The 17,500-nt window shown below is 40.4% G+C and overlaps 1 protein-coding gene across 1 annotated transcript in view; it reads right to left on the reverse strand.

Annotated features, from left to right (window-relative positions):
• The window catches only part of CACNA2D3 (calcium voltage-gated channel auxiliary subunit alpha2delta 3), an 834,639-nt gene that overhangs the window by 587,356 nt on the left and 229,783 nt on the right, over positions 1–17,500 (reverse strand). Inside the window, exon 4 of the mRNA XM_040628675.1 lies at positions 9,036–9,095. Coding sequence (XP_040484609.1) covers positions 9,036–9,095 — 60 coding nt within the window. The remainder of the gene's footprint in view (positions 1–9,035; positions 9,096–17,500) is intronic.

The following is a 17,500-nucleotide window of genomic DNA, read 5'->3' on the forward strand; positions in this document are numbered from 1 at the left end:
ACAAATTGAGATATGCATGGTCATGATAGAAAAAAGAATATTGTAGCAAGAAAACTAGAACAGTGAGGAAAACACAGAGAACCTAGAGAGGCATTTTCTTAGATTGTATCTGTTAATGAAATTAGATAAAAGAACCAGAGTTTCTAAACACAAAAGTAACAAAGAAAAAAGGGTCACTAATACATAAATGCTGTACAGGCAAATAAAAAATAACTTTGACAGGAGCAAATACTGTAATTTTTCCTCTGATCTATAAAGGAAGATTACTGGTCAAACAAAACCAAGTCAATTCTTTTTGCTATTAAGTTGCATTTTTGTCTTTAAACTTGTTACTATTAATACCTTTATTTGGATTTAGAACACATGATGGTACTAATATAATTAAGCTGTAGAAATGATAATTTTTTTGAGAAACAATTTTTACATTCTAAGGTTATCAACAAAAATGAACTTTTCTCTTTCTTTCAGCTAGAAAATGGCCTTGTGTGGTACTTTTGGAACAAAGAAGTCAAGGTTTATGTGATGCAGAATATCAAATCACTGGAGGCTGTTCTGCTATATATGATGTATCATTTCTCTCATGTCCTAAATAAGTGTTTTCTACTACCAATTTAATCGTATTCAATAAACTTGGTATTTTTAGAACACCTACCACATGGATGGAACTATATTAAGATGGATAATGAGGAAATTTATGAAAATCAGTCAAAGCTATAATTACGATGTCCAGCACAAATAAAAAATCACTAGACACATAAATAAGAAAAAAAAAAAAAAAGGAAAGTCACTTCAAAAGAAAAAAAAAAGGAGTCAACAGACACAGAAATGACCCAGGTGCTGGAATTATCAGAGAAGAAATTTAAAACAGCTTTGTAGCTGTGTTTGAGGACTTAAATAAAACAACAACATGACTATAATCAGTTCAATGATAAGGAATTTCAGCAGGAAATAGAAACTATAAAAAAGATTTAATGAAAATTCTCAAACTAAAAGTACAATATATAAAATAAAACATTCACTGAATGAATTTAACAGCAGATTAGAGACTACAGAAGAATGGGTTAGTGAACCTGGAGACTAATCAATAGAACATAGATTGGAAACAAACAAACAAAAAAGAGCCACAGTGACCTGTGGGACAAGGTAAAGCAATCTAACATAGATGTGACTTAAGTTGTAGTAGGAAATGTAAAATGGGGCAATAAAATTTTGAAGAAATCATTGTTAAAAAGTTTTCTTTTTTTTAAGATTTATTCACTTATTTTAGAGAGAGAGAGCATGTAAGTGAGCAAGGGAGGGGTAGAGGGAAAGAATCCTCAAGCAGATGCCACACCGAGTGCAGAGCCCGACAATCAACTGAGCCACCCAGGCTCCCCGTTGTTAAAAACTTTTCAAATGTGTTGAGAATATTAACAGTCTCAGCAAACTCCAAGTAGAATAAATATAAAGAAAATCACATCTAGACATATCCTTTATTTATCACACTATACAGTACACTGTAAATCAAAGATAAGGAGAAGAGTCATGAAAGTAGCAAAGAAAAATGACCTACTGTATACAGAGGAATAAAGATAAAATGATGGTTGACATCTCATCAGAAACATTAAAGATCAGTAGAGAATGGGATTATATCTTCAAAGTGCTAAAAATAATAATAATAATAAACTGTCAAGTAAAAATTCTATAACCAGCAAAATTACCCTTCAAAAATGAAGGTGAAATAAAGATATTTTTAGATAAACAAAAGCTGAGAGAAGTTGTGACTCCCAGACCTGCAATGTAAAAATAAAATAATAAAATAAATAAAAAATGCTAAAAGAGGTCCTTCAGGCTGAAGAGAAATGTAACAGATGGAAACTCAAATCCAGAGGAAGAATAAGAGTGCCAGAAATGGCAAATGTGTGGGTAAATATACTGCTATCTTTTTTCTTATTTAATTTTTTAAAAAACAGCTGATTAACCCAAAAATAAAGCCAAATAAAAATAACATTTATTATGGTATTTATCACACATACAGAAGTACAATAAATGGTTATACCACAAAGGACGGTGGTAGGTAGAATCACACTGTTGAAAACTTTTCATTCCACATGGTACTTCACACACTAAAGTAAGTCTGGATACACTGCACGCTTAGGTTAAGGATTCTCACTGTAGTCCTTCAAGCAACAACTAAAAAAATACATTTAAAAATGTAGATTAGAACTTTCCTGGGGGGTAGAGGTCACATCTCAGATTGTGCAAATTCCACAACCTAGAACAGGGTCTAACATGTACTGAGCCCTGGATAAATGTTAAATTAAGCAATACATAGACATAGGCAAATAAAATTAATAGGACAGAAAATGGTGAGCATCAGGAAAGAGGCAAAAATAAAGTATCATTAGAGTTCAGAGGTGAGAAAAATTATGGTATGGAAAGGAGATAAAAGTTCTGCACTTACGGGAAATAAAGATATTATGGGTTCTCTGTGTCTGGGGACATTTCTTCTAGGTGTGGTGGAGGTGAACTCCAGAATCTCCACTCCATCAAGACTCACTACTGGGGCCTTTGCTTCAAGGTCCCTTGATAGCCCAGACTACGTGAGGTCTGCTAATTGTGCATGGTGATGATGCCCTGTCCTTCTCTTTCATGTTCGCTTATCATGATTACAATGTAATAATTATTTACATCATCGTGGCTTTAATATCCAGCATTGCTGTTAGATGAGAACAGCAGCATCAGCTGAGCTCATGGCCACATCCACAGCACAGCGCCAGACACAGAGGAGATTACGGACAACTACTCGTTGAACGACCGCCGCACATGAGAGATGGATGGAACCTTAGAAATCATCCCGATGCAACAGGTGCATTATTTCATGGAGGAGCAAAGAGACTACAGTAGCAGATCTCTGAGCACGTAAACAGTCCAGGTGGGACAAAAACTACTGGAACCTACATTTCCAGACCTCCAGGCCAAGGCTCTCCGAGTTGGGTCAAGCTGAGGCTCCACCTGCCACCCCTTTTTACACTTTCAAGTGACCGATGTCCAGGTCCTGTGCCTCACATGTGACCACCAGACAACTCATTAACACAAAGCCCAGTTATGCATTGACCTTATGAAAAGTTCTAACATTCTAGCCAAATGAACAAAAATGATAATGTGTGTACACAGAGAGTGTGTATGTGACAACTGAGAAATTATTGTAATTTTTAAATGTTCACCCTGAGAGATTCTGGGGAAACTACCCATCAGTCTTGTGCATAAATGACATGTGGCCCCTAACTAAGAAACATCCTAATGTAAGATCTTAAAATGCAGAAGACTAACTATGACCCCTTTGCCAAGCTGATAAAAAGAAAAAAAAATAGGCATGTTCTCATAAGTTAGATCAGAAAGAGGGGAGGGAGATTTATTTTAATAGAAAGAGTGAAATTTACTTCTCTTTTCAGTGTCTTTCCTGTAGACATGACCCCTAGGTTTCTTGCTTATGCACAAAAAGTCAATTCGCTACCTCTTAGGAAAAGCACCATTTGTGATTCTGGGGACGGGGTCTTCTGTGCTCCACCTCCTCCCTCTGCAAGGAGCTCAACACCTCATTCAGGCCAAGAGGACAACGATGGACTGGGGCTTGACAGCAGCACATGAAAAAGCCCATGAGGATGGTGATTTCCTCTGCTCAAAAAGAACGTCTACTAAACCCATCCTTGGCTCATGCCCACAAGCGTTTCCCCAGGGCAAAGCCTCACCGGCAGGCAGGGAAATGCTGTCAGGGGAAAGGACAGCTCTGCTCTGCTGCTTGCTGCTCTGCTGCCCTTTCTAAATCCTTCCCAGGAAAGGCTTTCTTCTCCGGTGAATGGTGATATAGACACGTCCTATAGTAGAGGACCCCCCCCCCACCCCGCTCCCTTCACCTGGGTCTCCCTCAGCCAGGACCTCCCACTCTAAGAGGTCTGGCCAGGAGGCGGTGGAGGGGAGCTGCTCCCGGGAGGATGGCGTATCACCAGCTGTCCCATTGGGAGATTTCCCATCACGGTCTCTGTGTCCTTCCAAACCCCTCACCCCAACATTGCAATGAGGCCACTGCATTTGCAAGCTAGGTGTCTGTGGCTTGGGGATGACCAGGAGGGGACGTTCAAGACACGCCATTCCCCAGTTCTTTCCCACTCACACTTTTGTTTTCCTTCTGCATGTCACCAGGCTTTTCATTTTCCTATTACTTACAAAATAACAAAGAAAAATTATTATAGAAAACTTTGCAATGGAAAAGGCTTCTGTAGGATACACAATTCAAAATCACATTTTTTTTTTTCTGCTGCGCACCAGCTCTGTGCAATTGGCACTTATTGGAGACAGCTTTCAAAGAAAATATGTTTGCGGTTCAAAGATAAGCAGGTTTTTAGTAAACTGTCAAAAGGACTTTTTTTCATCTTCTTCGCTGCCAATGGAAAAACCCAAAAAGAAAGAGTAAGTAAGAAGGGGAAAGCATTCTGTCCAAGTTATACTACACGTGTAGACCTAGTTTTCTGGAAATTCATCAATGGCTAGGATAATCGGGGGTAGGGTCCACTCCCACCACTCCATCCTCACCTCACATTGGGTTGAATGAGGGTGAAACACTGAAATAACCACATTATAATTACGACACAGGTTTTTTTCAACTGTTTTCATTATAATTATCCAATCTCATATGAACTTTACATAAAAAACTATGTTAATTCAAAGCACAAAATAAAAAAGCAAAGATGCCATTTTAACGAGGCCTCTGTTCATAGCAATTACAACTATAAATTGCCCCAAAGGATAGATGATCAGAAAGGAAAGAACAAAACCAAGAGAAGACCCATCTAGAACCCACAGGCCATCCATAGAGAGGGACAAGCCAAAAAGAAGGCTGAACTGAGCCCCGTGTCAACAATAAAGTTTCCCAGCCAATAAAGATGACCAGGCAGCTCTGGTTTCCATGGAGGACGCTGTGTTGTGGGTTGTTCACACATGCGACCCTTCCAAGGCTGTTGCCCCAATATAGTTTTTGTTAAGAATAAGCTAATACCACGTTAGAGAACCTTACAAAGGCGACTGCTGATGTCAAGGCCATAAGCCCATGAGAAAAACATCAACCTCTAAAGAGACTGTAACACAAATTTAAATGAAAAATAAAATCCTGACAATAAAGCAGGCATGACTTTCTTCTGATAACTCTTGATGATTCTACCAATGAAAAGCAAATTCTTCACTTTCAAAGCACATGAATGGTACAATGATGCAAAGACTCCGAGCTAAATGGAAAGAAGAGGCAGACCCACCATTTCTTTTCTATTTTGGGGACAGGGGGGCTAAGACTCAAAGCTGCAAAGTTTGGGAAATTTTACAAAAGCACTTTTTTTTTCCCCTGTAGGAAAACAGACTTCCAGCTCCCTCTGAACTAAAGCACGGGGACATCCTCAGCATTACTTCATTGTGAGCAGATGGTAGTCTGAAATTTTTTTGATAAAAACAATCCACCAGCAGGGGTTGCCAAGAGGTCAGCGGAACCCAGATTAACAATTGATCAGCTCTAATGGACTGTTGTAGCAATAAACCCAGAGCCTGTGCGCAGACCTGCTATCCCAGTGATAGCAATGGGGCTGACATCCAAGCTGTTAAGACGTGCACTTAATAGCACTGAAGCTTCACAGCCTTAACACCTTCATCTAAGAAAACATGCATTCTTCCATGCACATCCATTTTTTCAAAGGCTTCTCTTTTACAGGTGCTCACAAAAGCACCCATGGTTTACTCTGACCCAGAGAAGATTTCGCCACAGTCTAAGGTCCAGGTAGTAAACGACACTCTGTAATATTTCAAATTCTACTCTAGTTCAGACCACAACTGTAGCCCCTGATATTTCTCTTGCACTTATATAAAACAGATCACTGGAGGAGGAAAAACTGGGCTCCCCTTCTTTGTTCCCAAGAGGACAAAAACTGCAACAACCCAAAGACTCATTTTCTCGGTCTCTCTGTCCGTCTCTCTCTTTTGGAGAGAGAAGCTAATGTTGTATGAATGCCTACAGCACCACATCTGACAAGGGAATCAGCTGTGCTGCACCAGATTTACACTGTAAAGCTTCAGCAGTAGGAGTCAGCACTCTTGAAGGTAACACTAGCTTCCTAGGGACAAAAAAGAGTGACTCTAGGTTAGCTGAGCTAAACCACAGAACATTTGTCCTCTGCTGAGGGATATATAATCCCCTCAAGTCACTAAATCATTCCCTCCCTTGCCCACTCATGTTGTGTGGACAACTGATCTCAGAATAAAACTGACTATATATGAGCCATAAATAACACCAGATTTTCCAAATAATCTTTTTCACTCTCCTATAAACTCACTTCTTCCTGTTGGACCAATGGATGTAAATGCTTGGTCCAAAAACATCCAAGAACAAGGACATTCTCCTCCAGAAGTACAATACAAGGAAACCAGGAAATTCAACACTGATACATCATCATTATCCAATGCAGAGTCCATTTTCAAATCTTTACTGCTGGTTCTGGATCCGTTGCATTTCATCATCACGTGTTTTTTGTGTCCTTTAGTCTAGAACAGGTCCTCAATATTTCTTTGTCTTTCTTGACCTTGGAAGGTTTGAAGAGGAGTCTGGCCAGTTACCTTGTAGAAGATTCCTCAATCCAGATTTGTCTGATACTTTCTCATGATTAGATTCAGGTTACACATTTTGGGCAAGAATTCTACGTAGGGTTGCTGCCCTAAAGCTCAACACACACCTGGAGGCACCTGATATCACTTTGTCTCATCACCGGTGATACCAACTTTGATTACCTATTTAAGGTGGTCTCCGCCAGGCTTCTCCATGGTTGCTATAGTCCCCTTTGTAATTAATAAGTAATTTGTGGGCAGATACTTTGAAACTATCAGGGTCCTGTTCTTCATCAAACACTTTCCTACTAAGTAGTTTTAATATCCACTGAAGATTACTGTCTGAATTATTACCACAATCTCCTATCTCCGCCATCTCTCTTATATTTATTAGTTCGCATTCTACTGCAGGAGCTTTCCCTTCTCTTTTTCATTTTTGTTAAGTAGTCTCCATGCCCAGCTTGGAGCCCAATGCAGGGCTTGAATTCACAACCCTGAGATCAAGACCCGAGCTGCGATCAAGAGTCAGACACTTAACCGACTGAGCCACCCAAGTGCCCTGAGCTTTCCCTTCTTATTTATGTATATACTTATCTATCACCTATGTCTACTTATTTGTATCTTATTAGAGAGGAACCAGGGATTCTTATTTTATTCAACATTATAATCTCATTTGAGTGGATTTGAGTTTCAGTAATTTACAACCAGAATATTCCCCAGGAGAAGGAGATGGTTTCTCTTGTCAACACATTCAAGAGGACCCTGAAACCCTCACGGTTACAAAGTTGCTTCCTCATACTTCCATTCAATCCCTCTAGCCCACTCTAGGAACTTAAACCTCTGAAGAGGAGGCACACTGAAGATAAATGTGGCCAGTAAATGGCCCCTGGACCTTCCTATAGCCACCATGTACGTGTGGTTGGAGGAAGCAAGGTGCTTCTTGCTATATTCAGCTAACTCCTCTGCCCCTTCTCTTGCAGCTCTGCTCAAAGAGCTGGGCTGGCCTCCCCTACCCTGATGTTACCAATGGTCCCTGACACTTCTCCACCTCCCCCTGGAAGCTCTTGTGCTTGCCTACGGTCCTGGCTCTATTTGCTTCAGATGTTGGTGTTATGCCTGAAAATGACCACCAAATGGTGGGCTTCATCGTTTCTTTTCCTCTTCAGACCCACTCTTCATCCTTCTGCACCTAGCTCGATTTCAGAAGACGGAATTCCATCAACCACACCAGTAGTTGGCTTTAGCTGACAGTGGGTACCAGCAAGGTATCAGAAGGCTAGGCACTGTTATCAGGATATTATCCCCCTAAATTCCATCCTTCTAGCTCACCATGATTGGCTGCTCACCTCTATCAAATACTCTTTCCATATAGCTACTTTGCCTGGGTTCTGGACACCATTCCTTCCTCTTGCTCCTCAGGCCAGGAAGGTGGCTTGCGCCATGACACCATCACCTGTTGGTTTCTCCAACGATACCTTTGTAAATACTGCCTTTATTAAACTTTCCTCATAACCCCATTTGAGTGTGCATTATTTTACCCCTAAAGCAAAAAATATAGATGGGGAGGAATGAGAAGAGGTTCATCCACGAAACAAAGACACCAAAGGCTATTTTGGTATCACCACCTTTTTTGTGCTTGCATATTTATGTCTGCCTTTATCCTTTCCAATAAATGAAAACACAGCAAAATAAACACTACTTCTTAATTGTGACCACAAGCCATTAGAAGAGATACATTCTAGCAAAGCACAGGCTTAAGGACTCCTTTTGTTTACCTAGCAGTGTTTTGAGCAGAACTCAAAATGGCAATTCAGATAATATTTCCTTCAAGAGGAAGAGGGACCCAAAGGAACCTCCAGGTATTATTCAATTCACTTGTTGCCTTTTAAGATGTTCTCTATAGACATGGCAACATCAAAACCCTTCTCGGCCAAACACAGGTAAGTCATAATTGGGTACAAAATCCACTGTAAGAAGTTTATTATGTATGTGTTCAAATCCCATGTCAGTGATGATTTAATTTTTAGATACAATTAACAGTCAATCCAAGATTGTCACAATTTTGCTTTCAGTCACCTTAATGCAGCCAAGGAAGTGGGATTTATAAATATTCTGCTATCTTATCAATATATCATTAGAAGTTCTGGTGATTATTGTTACTTGACTGGTTACGTCCTCCAGAACTGCGGAGAAGTTCATCCAAATCTGGTTCCGTGCCTGTGTGTGGGTGTGTGTTATCACTCACTGTAACCGTCATGGTGGAAAATGGTCGGGGACCATTTATTCCAACTCTGTACCATCCTTCTGAAAGCCCTTCTCTTCCATCCACTGAAAGCAGGTGTTTCTGGTACACTTAGCATCTCTTGTTTGGCAGCCAACACACGAAAAATTTAACTCAAACTTGAATCGGTTACCTGCAAGTCTGCGTCAAATTCGTGTTTCAGATGTGCCTCTTCTGCTGCCTCCACAAGACGCTGAAAAGATAGAAGGCAACACAAAGGATCAGAAATGTGGCCCAGAACCCGTTCCAACCATGTGAAAAGACCAATGTTTCTCCATTGCCCCAAGAGGACAGATAATATCATAGCATGTGTACTGTGACCTGGAGCCTTTGCAAATCTGGTTGCTGCTTACCTCATTGTGGACACATGCACCCAAGTTCTGCAGCCATTTTCATAGCAATTTGCAACAACTCAAAGACACTGGCCCTTGAGGCCCAGTGTGGATGCCTGAACCTACCTACAAGAGCATATTCCTTAGATACAGAAGGCTCTTCGTCAAGATTTACTAAATTGAGCCCAACACTAAGTGGGCTTTCTTCCCCTTTGGTTTGAGAAATACTACTTAATTCCCATTCAAAGCAATTCTTTCTGCATCCAGTTCTAGTATGTAATTATCAGGTGACAATTATTTGAATTTATGGCACATCAATGCCCTTTTGACAATCTGCATCGCAATAAGAAATCGCTGAAATTAAATCAATAAGCAGGACCCATAAATACACAACTCTTATTGTTCTTCTTAGCCAACTAAATTCAGCCAATCCATATTCTTATGAGAGCAATTTCATGAAATTCCATTTAAAGGCAATTAATCAACTATCGAAATCATTTTTATTTTAATTTGAATTTGCCAACATTGAGTTGAAAACGTAGGCTAGAGAATATTGCAGAGAACTCATTTAATGAGATAATAGTTCACTGAAATTTCATCAAACTAAAAGCAAAACCTTCAGATCCAGGTAAAAATTCAGCCATTTCTATTTTTCTCCTAGTTACTCTTGGAGTCCAGGCTGTCTTTAACTTGTTTTTAATTGACATAATACAGACCTGAGTTTAATAGGCCATGTTTGAAACATGATGACATGGGTATTAATCTCTAAGTGATTACAAATCAACAGACAAATGTTCCATGAATAATTATTAAATTGGATATGGAAATGAAGAGGTTGGAATATATGTGGGTAACATTAGGCACCAACAGAGACTACTAAGCTGTCTCTCTCCATAGAACATACAAAGAAAGAGGGCAGCCAGACAATGCTGCCCACAGACAGGAATCCTTCAACCCTTCCTTCAGATGAGGAGATTTCCCCTTCTCTGGTCAATCAAAGAACAGACCCCAGGAGAACATTACAGGGCCAGAGAGGGCCAAAAGGCCCAGTTCTAATTCTAGCCTAGATGCAACCCACTACATCAGTGCTGTTTGCCACTTCCCCTCTCAGGCCTCAGTTTCTTCATCTGAAACCCCTGAAACAGTGACCCTAGAGTAGTGCTTCTCCAAGGGCTGTCCCCCTCCAGCAGCATCAGTTTCACCCATGAATGTGTTAAAAATGCATGATTGCAAGCCCCATCTCATTTTACAGAATCAGAAGCCCTGGGGGTGGGCCCAGCAATCTGCTTTAACAAGCCCTCCAGGGAATTCGGAAGCTGCTAAAGTTTGAGAACCAATGGCAAAAAACAGCACTCATCCTAGAGCTGAACTCATCCCTGCTGCCTTGATTAATGATATCCACCAGCCCTCCAAGGTTTTTCAATTTTCATTTGTCTTTTTAAAATCTGCATACATAAGTATTTTCACTATAAGACATTAAATGCTTTCTAGAAGAGAAGCATAAAATGGAAAGGATAAGAAACAGAGAAAAAGAAAAATAAGGAGAGACACCATACATAGATTGGATCCGTTGGCCCCAAGCTTTCATTGGGTCACATTCTTCCTAGAATCAGCCTAGACAATGAAGTTTGTCAGCCTCCCAGGATCACATGACCCAATCTGCAAATGCATCCTGATGGACCTTGACAGATGAGTGACAGTTATATAAGGAATCTATGTATTTGTGAAAGCTTATTCTCTTAATCTTTGCAACAGATTTAGAATTTTTATATATGTATCATGAAATCAGTTACATACTGAGGTTTATAGAATGGTTATAAATATTATACATGTCTGGACATTTACATTATCAAAAAAAGTCATGCATTTACCTAAACACACAGATGTTGTTGTTTCATGGTGTCTAAGTACTCTGAGAACCCAGAGAAGAAATGTGGATGACATGTACAAATGATCAAAAGATAAGAAAAAAATCGGGGCGCCTGGGTGGCTCAGTTGGTTAAGCATCTGCCTTTGGCTCAGGTTATGATCCCAGGGTCCTGGGATCGAGCCCCGCATAAGGCTCCCTGCTCAGCAGGGAGTCTGCTTCTCCCTCTTCCTCTGCCATTCCCCCTGCCTGTGCTCACTCTCTCTCTCTCTGTCAAATAAATAAATAAAAATCTTTTTAAAAAATAAGAAAAAAATAAAATTTCATGATGACCAAGACAGGTAATATTGAAAGAAGTGAACAACTGGAAATGAGGAAAACAATAAAGCAGTATAACACCAACAAATAAGAGAACAAGATGGAAATAATAGGTAGTTGAAATTATCATGAAATAACACAGCACAAAATGTATTTCATGCATCTAGAAAAATACATTTCATTTGCCTTTGTGAGTATATAGGTATGTGTATATCATATATACCATATAACATTCATATATAACATAACATGAAATGTATTTCAATACTGTAATACACGTCACGGTGTTAGGAGTTAGTTGGACAATTAGGTAGTCAGGGTTCCCAAGAAGAAAATATGGAGTCAGGACAGCTCAAATAAAACAGCACTGACATCCCGTTCTGCAGCTTGGACAGGACTGCACTGACATTCTGCTTTGCAGCCTTTGCAGAATGTCCTAAAATAAGACAATTAACTACAAAAGCATTTGTCCCTATCACGAGCAAGAGGCAGTTAAGACCTAAGCCCCCAGATGTCAGCAAGAAAAAGACCATCAGCACATGGACATTAACCTAATAGGTAGACAGATACATGAACAAAGCCCTGATTGGCACAACTCAACACACCCTGATTGCTTAAGTTCCGAGCAAAAGAGCTCATAAAAACCCCTAAACTTAGAAATTCCGAGGGCAACCTACTCAGGTCCCCCTCTCTGGGAGCTCTGTATTCTTGCTCGATAAACTTTGCTTTGCTGCCCACCACTCTTCGTCTGGTCTACCTCTTCATTCTCCGAAGCAGCATGACTAAGAACCTAGACACCAAGGGGACACAAATCCTGTAACAATGGGGCACGAGAAGGTAATACATTGGAAACAACTCAATACCATTGTACTAACTGCTGAGATCAGCCAGAGCACTGTTCTCTGTACACAGCAGTGAGTACCCTGCTAGCCAGCTTTTATGTTCATCCTCAAGTTAAATTTGCCACGTGCTTTTTTTTTTTCTTAATTTAATTCATATATTTTTTGTTTCCATGAAGGTATTTTCCCATGAAGCTCACGACACAGAGGAGCTCTTTGAAAGGATTCACACTTCATGCAGTGGACCACGGGGTATCCCAATCTGCCCTCTGATGCTACTGGAAGATCAGCTTACATTTTATGGGGAAATTCAGGGGGGAGATCTCCAAGCACAAGCATGCCTGTTGTGCACAATGGTAATGACAACAGCACATCCAGAACTGTGTGCCTTTTGGAAAGAACAAAGGATAGTTGATCTTTCTTCTGAAATACTCTTATAAAGATACACGAGTTAAAAGAAATGTTATTTAAGAAGGATATCATGAGCCATAAATTTACCTAAAAGGGAGTCCCGAGGACAGAAGTTCCTACGGTTACTAAAATAAAAATAAATTGAATCACCATTTAAAGAAGTCAAAACCACTCAACTTCCACCTCTGACACTTGCCGGTAGAAAAGAGCAGCCTCTCATGTCTCTTTCCTGAGCAAATATCCTTATCATCTAAATCAAATTAAGTATGTTTTAAAAATAAGTTTGATTACCACTTGCAGGTAGGGAAAAATCAATTAAAATTTGCTAATATTTTAGTTATTATATAAGGAACCACAGAGCCCAAGGGAAACTGTTACTCTATTATACCTGTTGGAAAGGCAGTGTGCCTTTAATAATAAGTTAATTTTCTCTTGTATGAATTCCCCTTTTGGATCTGCAGATGGGATTATAGAATTGTGAATGTGGTTTTTAATTAAAACTGAACACTGGAAATAAAAATGGCTTTGAAGACTAGCATTCAAAACTGAGCTCTGAGGCAAGGAAAACGGCAGTGCTGTCCACAGATTCTCCCCACTCTGATGCCAGAGCAGTCCGTCACTCAACAAAAATGGTAACAGTGTACTTGGAATATACATCCTGGCCTTGGACACAAAGCATCTATGAGCCAAAAAGTTGCAGTTCATGAGCTGATGTATGTTTCAGCGGCTTTTTATATTTCTAAATAATTCTTCCCTTTTAGTGAAATAAATACCAACAAAAGCTATCTTTATAAATAAGAAATGCTAGAAGCCATGGGCCAGGGACACTATTTATAGCCATGGTGAAGGCAAAACTGCCAAGGGGAATAGCGAGATATTAAAGCATTTCGTTTAAAACCACATCTTATTTCTTGTTACAATGACCCCCCGTATAATCAGTACAATGCTACAGAATGCAGTCTCCCGTCTCCTCCCCCACAACACGTAAATCAAGACTACAGCTAAAGACATCACAGAGGTCAAGCTTTCCGTCGTGGTTCAGGAGGGGGAAAATAGGACACCAAGTCACAGTAAAAATTGGATCAGAAAAAGAAAACGATTTTGTTTGTTCCACTTCTATTTTATTTTATTATTATTATTATCATTTTTTTATTCCTGGTCCTCTTGGCTTAACGGGAGAAAAGAAGAAAGAATGGTGCAGTGGGGGGGGAAGGGTAACAGAAAACATGATATACAACAAAGTAACCTACTACTAGACTCCTACTGATTCTATCAGAATGAACAAATTATGTACAAATGAAAAAAAGTTTTTTAATAAGCAAGGGGAAAGGCGGGGGAGGGAGCAATTACAGACGAAAATCCTTAAAGCAAAACAGAAATATAAAAACCATATGGAGTAGCAAAGAAAAACGTTATTTTTATTTCTCATGTTAAAACGAAAAAGCTTCGGCTTGTAAAGGCTGTTATAATGGGATATTGGAATTTAACAAAGATTTCAAAGCACTTAATACATTTTGTGGTTTTCATTTAACGCTTTGCAACAACACATTTAATAATCGGACCAGCATTTTTATTGCCATTTTTTTTTTCTGGAGTGAATACATAATTCTTTCTCCAAAAAAAAGGATTAAGCTCAACTGAGGTGATTCTAAGGAAAATCTATAACCATTAACATGGCTTTGGGCTGCCCCAATGGTTCGCTTGGAGCTAATGATTGAATTGTCAAGAATATCAGAGTTAGAGATCACGTGAGTCTTCCTTCAAATCCAACAAGCCCTAGACTCGGTGTGGAAGGACAACCAAATAGATCGATCAAGAACGATAACTGCGGTCACAACCATGCCTGGTGCAGCTTGGTTCATCTTTTCCCTACACTAGACTCAGCAGCTTTTGCTTTAAGGGCTACAGTTTGACGGAGTAAGAGTTACACCTTTTGCCCATCAGTGTGTGCCTGGGATTAATGCTACCCTAGCACCATATTATGTGGCAGGGATGAACTCAACATGTTGACCGTCTACAGCAGTGAGGACAGAGGAGACCCGGGTCCTCTCTGCATCACAGATTTCAAACTCAATTGATCCCAGAAATAAAATGAAAAATCTCTGTCAGCATATGAAAAGATGTCTCTGGGAATCTGGACAACATGAGATTGATTTGTTGCCAGGGCTAATTTTAAACACTCCTTTCTTGTATGAAGGGTCAGAAACCAACAGTTTAAGAACCATTAAGTGTGGGGCGGGGGAGGAAAAGGAGGATGTTCAAATTTACATTTCCACTCTTTCTGGCATGGAAATCCCTTCCCTTTTGTTCTCAAGATGGAGTTTTTACTACTGTGGATTCATCTTTGCTGCTTTTGTAGCTAGAAGTCAGATCACTATCTCCCAAAGTGTGGGGCTTGTACCTCCAGTGAGCCATGAAACAACCTGAGGCTTTACGGAAGGGTGACGGCCACACACAAGGAAAACAGTAGTTTCGTCATAAAGGGGCAAGTGACAAAGAATCCTGCCAGGAGGCTAGGAAGCATCCCAGAAGGAAGTGACATCAAAGCTGTGCTCGAGAGAACAGGAGGCTCTTCCACAACAAGGAAAGTGCTGAGCCAGTGTTCCGGACCATGGGAACATCGCAAACAAACTTCTGAAGGCAAGAAAATGTTCTAGAAACAACCAGATCTCAGAGACCTACACAGAGGGCCACATCAACCAAAGGCCAGCAGGCAATACACCAGGGCAAAGATGGACACAACTGAATGAGAACTCTTTTCCGTCCCACCGTGGAATGCTGAAATCCACAGAGTCATATCTGAGAGCTTCCTAATATTCAGTAATCCTTATTGATACAAATGTTTTTACTTTTCAATTCCAATAGAAATGACACATATAAATCACCAACTATCAAGATGATCGTTTCTTTAGAGAAAAACAGCTTTTAAGGAGCCTTCATTATTTCTTTGTTCCTGTAAAAGAAATCAGCTTTGTTGCACACGAATGAACATTTTGTATAAAATGACCTTCTGCCTGAAAGCTGCAAAGATTGCTTCTGCTTTCAAAACGGCAAACATTTCAAAGTGGATTATAAAAGCTAATCTATAAAGTTTCCAGAGAAAGCAGGTAACGGAACAAAAGAGCAAACACATCCAGCGTGTACCTGGGGCTCTCTCTTCTCTTCCTCCGCTCCTCCCCCTTCCCGGCTCCTTCAGATTACATAAACCTGCACCAGACTTTTACAAGACAAAATAAGCCTAGCGCTTACATCAGAAGACAGGATCACAATCAATAACTAACTATCTTTGTTTCTACAAGAGATACCTGTTATCAATTTGAGGCTGATTAAATTAATGCCTGTTATCAACATGAATGGCTAATTTCCAAACCAAAGCCACATCATCGTACAGCTAAGGCTGCATTTGCCCAAGTGTGACATGTGCAAAGCTACCGCAGATAGAAAGAGCCAAACTTTGCTCTAGGGGCTGCCCAAGGGCCATGGCAGCTGGGATGAGTTAGGAAGAGAAGACAAGTAATTTTTCCAAATGATCCAGCAGTTTATGGTATGGCCTTCCACTTATGTAACCTTCTTGGGAATGGCTTCACTGAATACCAAAATCAAGTCTACTTAACCATAAACCTTGAAAAGTCCTCTCAGGACTCTTCAGTTGGGGGATAACTGGGCTATTTCCTCTGTGGGCAATGGAACTGTCACTAACTTCCTGAGGGGACAGTCCAGGATGAATGGGACTGTGTCAGTTTGAGGATAGACACTTGTTTTCCACAAAGAAAGGAAATTACCTATCCCTGAAGACTCTGACAGTGGTGAATAAAATTCTGTTCCAGCCCTTAATTACATCTTTTCCAGGACTTACTGAAAGGTGTGACCTGGAACCCACAATGGCAGAGCACTGAAGGTACCATCCAGCTAGCTAAGGAAGATGGCAACATCCCCATAAGATAAGGCACAGCCAAGTTAACAAGGTGTTGGGGCCAGTGAGAAAATCTGTCCTACGGAGTTTCTATTCTGAGTTGTAGTTCCCTTCTGTTCAACTTAGTTTAATAAGTATGTGATAATAACCCATTAAATAATTAGAATGGCATCAAGAACTGAGTGAAACACCAAGCAATAAATGACTTAGTCCTGACCTGCAGGAAGCTTTTGGTCCAGTAGAATGAGAACAGGTCCCAGAGCCCAGGGACAAGGGTTTGAATCCAGATCGTCCTACTCACTAGCTGCTTGATCTGAGAAAATCTTAACTTCTCTGAGCCTGTTTTCTTACCTGAGGCACCAAAATAATACCATCTTTGCTCTCTACTCGAGTGTGTGAATTTGCCGACAATGCAGACACAAAACATTTCCTAAAGGATTCTGCACAAGTACAAGAAATTATTATGACGGGGCAGGGGAAGAGACAGGATGTTCAAGCATAACACGGCTTGGTTGTAACAAGGACAGCTTACCGAGTCTACGCCTCCCACGGTTGGCACTCACGTGGGGAGAACTTGGACCAGCTCCTCAAGTTCACAGTTACATGGAGGTTATGTGAACGTTAATTCTGCTGCCAAGGAAAGGACTCCAGACCTCGTGTTCACAAACACAAGGCTGTGCACCTGCTCCTTAAGGACTGGTTTTCAGACTCCACCAGTCTTTTCCAGCTTCAGCAGCAAAATCCACGATCAGTGAGGCTGAAAATGGAATGAGGCCAGGGCCTTTATCGAAAGGTTTGACTGATGTCCTCAGAATGGCACAAACACAGAAATTAAGCTGTTTGCCAAAGCAACCTGCTTTGAAGGATGGCACCTAAGACACAGACTAGGCCAGCCAGTGTGGCAGGCAGCTCCCAGCC

The sequence above is a fragment of the Ursus maritimus genome, unplaced genomic scaffold, assembly GCF_017311325.1.
Source record: "Ursus maritimus isolate PB19 unplaced genomic scaffold, ASM1731132v1 scaffold_14, whole genome shotgun sequence".
In the NCBI taxonomy this organism is placed as follows: Eukaryota; Metazoa; Chordata; class Mammalia; order Carnivora; family Ursidae; genus Ursus; species Ursus maritimus.